The sequence below is a fragment of the Cyprinodon variegatus genome, unplaced genomic scaffold (genome assembly GCF_000732505.1).
Source record: "Cyprinodon variegatus isolate N-32 unplaced genomic scaffold, C_variegatus-1.0 Scaffold265, whole genome shotgun sequence".
Classification (NCBI taxonomy): domain Eukaryota; kingdom Metazoa; phylum Chordata; class Actinopteri; order Cyprinodontiformes; family Cyprinodontidae; genus Cyprinodon; species Cyprinodon variegatus.
In genome coordinates this window covers 420,699-430,290 of record NW_015150718.1, presented here as the reverse complement: position 1 = coordinate 430,290, position 9,592 = coordinate 420,699, and the positions used below count along the sequence as shown (strand labels likewise).

General features: G+C 39.4%; 1 protein-coding gene across 1 annotated transcript in view; it reads right to left on the bottom strand.

Moving 5' to 3' along the window:
* Window positions 1-9,592, bottom strand: part of pwp1 (PWP1 homolog, endonuclein) — a 13,357-nt gene that overhangs the window by 1,951 nt on the left and 1,814 nt on the right. Inside the window, exons 4-11 of the mRNA XM_015382747.1 lie at window positions 8,300-8,385; window positions 8,109-8,205; window positions 5,308-5,418; window positions 5,094-5,224; window positions 4,704-4,771; window positions 1,690-1,786; window positions 1,548-1,609; window positions 1,355-1,466 (exon numbers count right to left, since the gene is read on the bottom strand). Coding sequence (XP_015238233.1) covers window positions 1,355-1,466; window positions 1,548-1,609; window positions 1,690-1,786; window positions 4,704-4,771; window positions 5,094-5,224; window positions 5,308-5,418; window positions 8,109-8,205; window positions 8,300-8,385 — 764 coding nt within the window. The remainder of the gene's footprint in view (window positions 1-1,354; window positions 1,467-1,547; window positions 1,610-1,689; window positions 1,787-4,703; window positions 4,772-5,093; window positions 5,225-5,307; window positions 5,419-8,108; window positions 8,206-8,299; window positions 8,386-9,592) is intronic.

Below are 9,592 nucleotides of genomic sequence, written 5' to 3'. Positions count from 1 at the left end.
AAAGGCAACTGGAACATCCAGTTAGTCACAGTCAGAGAAACAGGACTACACTGAAAAACAGGCTGATGTCCAACATCTAGAAACAAAGGTGTTGATGGCAGCAGCACAGCTGATATTTCTCTCCAGGATGGAGTCACAGCCAAACAGGAACAGATCAGATGAAGCTACTCTGAGAAAAAGCAGAGAGAGCAGGACACTAGAAATCGAACTAACAGATTAGAGAATAGAGATAGAATGATGCAAATGATGAAATAGGGGTCCCTATTTCCTCCAGCAGTCTAAGCCTATAGCAGCATAACTATAGAGATAGCTCAGGATAACCTGAGCCACGCTTTATAGTTTAGATCAAATATATTTCCAGCTTTTTTTTAATTCTGATGAGTTCAGCTGCAGGTAAAGAAAACTACAATTCAGTGTCTCAGGAAATGACAATAAAACATCAGAGGAACTAAAAATCCGAAAATGTCCCCATTTGCATGAACACTGGAGCCCATTGCTTTGATCATCTGTGCTGTTGGCTCTGCTGTCTCCCCATAGCAGCAGCCCTCAAGGTTTTCTCTGGGGTTCAGGTACAGGATCACCAGGTAGAGATGCACCGATCTATTTTCTGATCTGACACCGACATATAGGCCGAGCGTATTCACCGATATCTGATACTGATACGATCCTACTGTTGAATGAATCAACCATTTAGCACTGCAGTCATAAAACTGACATCCTTCTATTGCTGTAACTACTGCTGTGCAGTACAGAGGATCGGAACGCTGGATTCCCATCAGAGTATCGGATTACGGTCACTGATCCAGCCTCGTTGGAGTGTGGAAAATGAAACCAGCCTCTCCTCACAGCTTGTCAGCAGAGGGAAGCACAAAGTTCTCCATAATCTCCTGGATCACCGACTGTGGATCAGAACAGAGTGAACAAACACCTCAATCCATCACGGTCGAAAAACTCCCCTTCAGAACTACTCTGTGCCTCGATGATCTTCCATCATTTGGCTCCAAATGAGATGCATTTAACTCCATCTAAAACAGTCCAACTCCTTCTTTCCTCAGTCCAGATATGACTCTTCTCATGCCTCTGTTGTGTAGCAGCTCCTCCTTCCACTAAATTTTCTCTGAATATGCTTTGATACACAACCAGCTTCTGTATGTTTTTTTGTAACCTACCCTCCTAGTGAAGGACGTCCACAGCTGGATTAACTGTGAGACGACGCCTTTGACCCAAAGAGTTCAAATTAAAACTTTCTTTCAGCAGACTGAATGTGGAGACGTTCTTTATCATATTACTGACTGCAATAGACATTATTGTTTTATGCAACATCCAAATAGTTCTGAGAGGAACCTGCGTTTACCAGGAAGTTGAAGGGAGAGAAATGGTTCCAGACGAGTCGCTCCACTTGGCCGCTAAACCTCCAGGTTCTGTAGCTGCTGTCTGGACTCCGGCAGTCATAGAGGACAGCTGTCCTGGAAGAGAGAGAGAGAGACTCTCTGAGGTTGTCATAAACCGTCACAAAGATCTGAGCTCAGGAGTCACTTCACACCCACTTGTCGTACGATCCAGATATCAGAGTCTGAGCCTCAAAGGGGTGAAAGGATAAGGTCTGGACCTGGAGGGTGAGAGGCTGTAGTTTAACAGGCTGTGGACTGGGAAAAGGGGGACACTAAATGCTTCAGCATCGCACGCTACCTTGTCTGTATGCCTTCTCAGAGTGGTGGCCGGTTTGCCTTGAGACAGATCCCACAGGATGACGGTGTCGTCTGCAGAGCCGCTGGCCAACACGCTCCTTAAAACATGAAAAACACGTCAGGAGGACTTTCAGTGGCTTCCATCCAGATCTACAGCTCTGCTACAAGAGTTTCATTACATATTATTTATGTATTTCATTACTTCACTATGCGCAATAACACTACAATGGGAAATAATAGCAATTTAGGTTCTAAATTTGATTCTATATCACTGAGATCCTTATCTTATTGTACACTGTTTATATGGGAAGGGTTGTGTTTTACTTATTTTACTCTGTCTTATTATATTAAATATTTGAATTTTCTCTTTTTTGACACAAGAAACTTAACATGTAAAGTGTACTTATAGACATTTACATTCACTCATGCATTCACCATTCAAACCTACATTTGTCCAGTTCCAAAAATATACAAAACCCTTTAGATTAAGGCAGAGAAAAATAAAAAGGCAATATATGAAGAGAAACTGTAGTCAAGACATCCATCAATAAGCTCCACCTTCAGTTTCTATGATCCTCATATATATGGCTCCCATAGATTCTCAAAGTCCTGTTGTTTGCCTGGCAAGATATGTTAGTTTTTCCTGTCTGAGTGAAACTGCAACTTCTTTCCTCCAGAGTCCCATGGAGGAAAGAAGGCTTGAAGAAGTCTGTAGTCCAGAGGTCATGGATTAGCGGACCTAGGTCAGAATCTGGACCCAACCTGATTTAAAACATTTATAAATTACCGCATGTTGTCCGACAGCAGTATCTAATTTCACTTGCGCTGCTTCTCCTGTTATTATAGTAAACCCTTCTGGAGCGCCAGGACCAGGCTACACATGATCCAAATTAGCCAATGAGCTGCTGTCAGTCTGGGTTGCTGCTGCTGCTACTTTTAGACACAGCAGGCAAACCTGTGGCAAGCCGGGTGATGGGAAAGAAGGAGAAGATGATGAGAAAAGGAGAGCAGAGAAAGTGTGGACTGCTGGAAGAACTGTGGTGAACTGATGAAAGAAAAGTGAAATGGTGCTAAAAGATGACACTGCACATTTAGAGGATGTTTGGCTCAACCTGCTGCTGTGAAGCAGGATTCTCCACCATGAACAGAATCAAAAATAAATATGGATCCAGGCTCAAAATGAGCACCTTGATACACTGCAAAATTATCTAGAAATAAGTAAAAATGTCTTAAATCAAGTGTATTTACCCTTAATTTTAGTAGGTAAATGGTATGATCTGGCAATGGAATATAATAAGAGAATTTTACTCTTAACCCTTTAAAGCCCGATCCAAGAATAAAACAAAACAGAAAATAACTTTTTTTTGGTTAGAATTCCTTATTTGGCCTTTTAACAAAATATGTAAAAAGAAAAAACAGAAATACATTTTTACATAATTTATTACTATGCGATAAGTCAAGATTATTTTTGTATAGTCTTCTGCCCTCTGTTATCAGGTATATCTGATTGTGTACAATAGGATTTTGAGCAAAATTTTTACCATTAAATTATGCAAAAGGTGTCAGACGCAAAAAATTTCAGAAACCGTATGTAGCAAATATGATACATTTGGCATTACAGGGTTAAAATAAGATTATTAGATAATATGCACTTGTAATAAGACAATGCAATTGTGTTTTCTTATTTTAAATCTAAATTGTCTTGCTCCATTGGAAAAGTGTCTCACTTACCTTCTCAATTTAAGAACTAATTCACTTATTTCAAGTAAAAATGACTTTTTTCATTTTTTGCAGTGTTGTGCTTTAGAATGGCTTTGTCTCCATTCGTACCCAGGTTTAAAACCTTGCAGGGCAGCATAAAGCCCACTGCGAACATTAAGCCAGAAAAAAGGAAATTAAAATAAAGTTTAGGGGGTTTATAAAATATCTGAAATTCATATCATGAAATCATGAAATTATCTCTACAACAAACTGAACGATTGTTGTTTTCTACTTCAATCAACACTTTAGATTTTAAAATGAAAAAAATGTTCTATTTTTTATTTATTTTTTAATTTAATGTATAACATGGATACATAAACACCTCATTTTAATTCTGTGTTAAATTTTGTTTAAAGTAACAGATTATAATTATATATTTCTCCAGACCTTTGCTGGTAGTTGATTTCTTTATTCTGACTTTTTTCTGATTTTTAATTGGTTACCCCTGCTGTAGTCTATTAATGTAGTTGTCTTCCACGATTGTTTATATTCTACTGGATATATTCCTAGAACACAGATTTTAACCTCTAACTGGACTTTGACCTTAAGCAGTTCAGATAGACACCTAATAACACCTCTTCCAAAACCTCTGGACTTTAAGACATTCCCACAGACAATGGAGAAGACTGCAAGTATCTGGAATATCAGTGGACATATGATGAAGCCTAAGTTTAAATCATTTGATTTAGTGCTTTAAAACATGCCTTATTCCAGTTTAATTAATCTATTTCTTTGAACGCATCTCCTCTCCAAGTGTCTAATTCATCTATTGCTAAATCTTTAGAGGAAATCAGCAACAAATTATAGAACACTAAAAAAAAGTCCCCAATGCACACCGCTTCTATTTTTGTTAAGGGTGGAATGTCAACTATTCATTTCAGTTTTGATGACATATAGATTTTTAATTGCAAATATTTAAAAAAAATGTTTTGGGGGGTATTAAATACTTCTTACATAACTGATCAAAAGCAACAGGCCATCAGCATATTGGACTTTCATTTTCTGAATGCCTTTTGGTTTTATTTTGCTATATTATATATATTCTGGAAACGGTTACACTGCAAGAAAAATATTTCCCACAAGTGATTAATAACGTAATTCTGATTTAACTCTAAACAGGAATAAATGCACAGCTGGAGGATCTAATGACAATGAAGGGAACAAACTCTGGAAATATGACTTTTGATGATTTTCTACTTTAAGGTTCAATCACAGACGTTTCCAAAGACTCAGAGGAATAAAAGCCAAACCGACCTGACCAGCTTGTTCCAGGACAGATCCAGTACAGCGTCCGTGTGTCCGTCCACAGGCTCCGCTGCAGCCTGAAACACAACCAGCCCCTAAACACTCAGCCATCAGTGGCAGGGGAAGCTTCCATGCTGCGTTCACAACCAGTGCGTTTAGAGCCTAAGGGGCGTTATGGTTAGAATGGAAGGTCTATGTTAGACATGGCATCCTGTGGCGGTGCTTATGCATCGTTTCACGGGGATTACGCTGCCGTGCGTTATGCATAAGTTAGGCTGTCGTTAGACATAAGTTCTGGACTCGTTATGAATGCTCTATCTATACGCCAGGGCTCTGAGGGGCTGTGAACGCAGCATAAGAAGGATTATAACGTTCCATCTCAATACACAATCAGGAAACCTTCTTGCTTTTCTTTTTCTTCTTAGACGCTTTTTTGCTTCCCAGGGAGAAGACCGGCTCCAGACAGTCCACTACGTCCAGATCCCACACATCTATCTGAGGAGTCATGTTGCCCACGGCGACGTAGTTAGCTGCAAGTGGACACACAGAGAGGACACTCTGACTTTTCTTCCACTAAAGCTGGAAACATCACTGCTCAGAAAGCTTCTCCTACCTGATCCTTCCTGCGGGTTCGGGTCAAAGTCCAGCCATTCCACACACAGAGGATAGGCTGGCAGCAGGATGTCATGATGGACATACATGGAGTCCTCCTCCGAGTTATAAACTGGGAAGTTAAACACATTTGTTCAGCTTCAGGTGAAGTTTCTCAGTCATCCAGGTCATATTCATTCCAAAATAGTTAAAAAAACAATCCACTGGACTTTGTTTCCAAGTTTGAAGACACCAACAACTCATCCAGTTAATATATATTGATATATATTTACTATGTCAGGGTTTATACATGAATGGGTAACTCTTTTTTAATGCTTTTTAATGCTCTTAGAAATAATCTTAATGCCATCAACAAGTACCCATGACTTAAATATAACTATATATTTATATATTAGGGATGGAATGGTTTATGAAAACCGTCAGAATCGTTCGGTTCGACTGTCTCGGTTCGGTTCGCGTGTGTTCCGTTCGGTTCAGGCGCTGCTCCTTTTTCTCATAGGGGAAGCGTTTACACTCCAGAGCAGAAGGTGGCGGTACTGCGACCAAAGCCAACCGCCAGTAGTAAACAAGAAGAAGAAGAAGCGAAGCAGCGTAGCCGGGTGTAGCAGAAAAAAATCTGTTGTTGTGGAGAATTGTGTCGGTATGGCGAGTGGGAAAGAACAGGAGTTGGAAGACGCGCCAGCAGCACTTTATAGGTCTGCTGTATGGGACCACTTTGCATTTAGAGTGACCTACGATTACGGCGGAAAGAAAGTTGTGGATAAAAACGGTGTGCAAGCATTGTGCAACACGTTTTGTTTATGCTAACAGCAACATGACCAACATGTCATGCTAACAATCAACTAGGGATGCACGATATAATCGGCCCCCTATCGGTATCGGCCTGTATCGGCCTTAAAACTGAATATCGGACATCGGCCACCCCACCGATATTTAACTCGATATTTGATCAGCTTCTGAGTTTCTAAAGTCTAAAAAAAAAATAAATAAATACTACTTCTTCTTCTTCCTCAAAAACTTCTTTTTTACAGACTTAAAAACTTCTAAAGATGAGGGAAAAAATATTGATACATTAAAATATCACAATATCTTCATATGCTGATATATTGCCATTTAAAGACACCATATCAATCTCTTTTACTAATGAAATATTGCTATATGTCATCGTTATGCTACGAAATACCCCGAAAATTCACGAAATTTTGCCATATTTTTATATGTTGCTATATTAACGCGGTATCGATCTATTTTACTAACAAAATCTGACAAGAATTTGCAAAATATCACGAGAGTTTGTAGCAGAACGATGAAATTTCAAGAGATTTTGAAAGTAAAATAGATTTATACCGCGTTTTTAAAAATCAATTTGATATCAGCATGTGAAAATATATTTGAGTATATTATTTTTCAAAGTGTCAGAAATGGATAACAAAACTGCTATTTACAATGACTACTTATTTTTGTCCAGCTTTAACATCGGTATCGATATCGGTTATCTGCTACATGAGTTTTAAAATATCGGCATATTGGATATCGGCCAAAATCCCAATATCGTGTATCCCTACAATCAACATATACCGAACCAAACCGAAAACCACGAAACCGTGAACCGAACAGTGGATTTTGTGAACCGTTCCACCCCTAATATACACACACACACACACACACACACACACACACGGCAAAATTCTTCATCATCTTCACCGTGGACAGGCTGCAGCCATGTCCCGAGTTCCTCTATTGCCCGCCACTTTGGTTCCAACTTGCATTTTTCCCCATTCTGTAGCCTTTTCTCCACCTCAAGCTTCTTTTCCCAAGCCATTTTAATGCCATGTTTATCAAATTTAATGAATTTTAATACCAATTAAGGCCTTAATTTAAAAAATAATAATTTCATGACTTTTAATGCGGAAACCCTGTATGTGAACATGAATACACTTCAGTACAACTTAAATCAGGTGAACTATAATACAGTCAGTAAATGGTTGAATGAAATCTCCCCAATAACTGTCGGGGAGGAGAGAATGCTGCTGATGTCCATCCATTCCCTGTTAGCCCACTTCCCACATACATCAAGCCTGTCAGGATCGGCAGTTCTAACGCGATTTCTGGACTCGTCTTTAAGCAGAGCAACTTGTGAAAAAGCTCTTTCAACTGGTGCATTTTATATAGCGAGGGTGAGGAGTTTAATTGCACCAACTGCTAAATCCTGATAGCAGCGGTTTCCTCCAGCATCTTTAAAAGATTTGTCTTCCATCCAGAACGTATCGATTGTCAGCACAAAGTTTATCACATCAGATCCACTAAACTAGTTCTCTGGCAGACATTAGCCAATCAGTGATGGAGGAAGGTCAGGGAGACTTTGATTGGTGATGAATGATTAGTGAAAATGTGATTTAATAACTTAAAAACCCGCCGATCTGACCCTGAACCCGCCCAAATTATCTCCACCTGCCCAAAGCAATTTTTACCCTCAAAATGAAAAGCGCCCAACCTGGAAACACTGCTGACACACCTAGACCTCCCTGATACCTTCCACCAGAGACGTTAGACAGATTCTCTAAGGAGGGAACTTTCTGGCTCTGCCTACTGGGTTTGTTAATTCAGGTAAAAGGATGGATGTCTGACAATTTAGGATAAAATTAGTAGAAAGAAAAAGCAACAAAAAAAAAAAACAACTACTGTATTCTATCCCACAATTCTATATAGTTTAATTTATTTCAAAACTGAATAAAAATTAAAACTGTTGAAAATACCTTTTTCTAATAAATAGAGTAATTATATGAAAGATGAGTTATTTACTGTAGATCTCCAGGTTGCAGCAGTCCTTCTCTGTTTTTCCAGCCAGGATGAGGTTATCTGTGGGTTTGATCTGGAAGTCTTCTCGCTCATACTGGTCCTGGATGAGGAGAAACACATGGAGACGTATGGAGGCGCTTTCTCTGGGAGGAGACACGACATGACGGACCAACTGAATCTGAACAGATGCTCACTGTGTCCTTGATGGTGATGTAAGGATCCTCGTCGTTAGAGCTGAACACTGTGAGCCCGGCCAGACTGTCACCGAGGTTGGCGGTATCTGAACGGGATTCAGAGAAACATCACAAGGGTTACTATAGAGACGCCACACTACAGGGCTTTTCAAAATGATTAAGAATTTATTTCTCAGTTCCACTCCACGTCACAATCAAGTGCAACTTTGAAAATCTGAAAACAATTCAATCTGAATATTTACATCAGGAACCTTTAAAGGAAAAGTCCGCTCATATTCAGAATACAAACTCCTGAAAGTACTTTAAATATGAAATGATTACAAACTGTTCAATAAATAAGTGTTTTTAATTAAGAGTAATTTTCATTTGAATGTGTTTTACTGGAGGCATCCATGTTTGTCAAAGAACACTTACTGCCACCTACTGGTTTGTGACGTCACGGTGCGGTATCGGCTGTTGATCAAGTCCCGGTGCTGTATCTGGTGTTTGTCATAACGCGCTATTATCCAAGTCATCCTGAAAACATTCTTCTTCCAAATGTTGGCTACATATTACGAGTTTTTTCTCTGGCCAGAAGTTCGATGGCAAATCCTCCCTCTTCTTATTTGGGCAAAAATGGCCGCTCCCAGACTCAGGGATCTCAATGAAAAATATCCTTATTTTTTGACCGATTATGCTAAATTCATCAAATCATCGCGAACTAGGGTGAGCAGACGTCCTCTTTTTCCAGCACATGTCCTACTTTATATACCTAAAAAAAATAGATCGGGGGAAAGTTCTAAATCGTCTGGGATTTTGGTCGACACAACCGAGCCGTCAGCAAGGCGGTGAAGTTGGTTTGAAGTTGGATATTGGATATTCAAGCTCCGTGGAGTCAGCGGGATCTAGCAAACGGTTGATCTGACTGAAGCGCTCCGATGTCGGCCAGTGTCTCTCAGCTGCTCCCTCCTCTCACGCGCCGTGGTGCATTTAGGGACCGTTAACAAACCAAGCACTCTTGAGAAACAAAAATCAATAAATTCCTTATCTTATGACCAGCTAAGACCAAACTAATATAAAAACATGCTAAAAGATAAAGTATGTTAGGCACACTTGCTTTTATGCAGTTTTCAGCTATTTTCAATTTTTAAAGAGTTTTTTCAATAGCTTCCAGGTCATGTGACCCACCGACTCAAATTCTTTGTCAAATTGTTCTACTACTTTAGCCTGATGAGGCGCACTCATTTTTATTCCATTTTAAGCCTTTGCATATTAAAAAAAATATATATATTACATAAATAATTGATATTTATT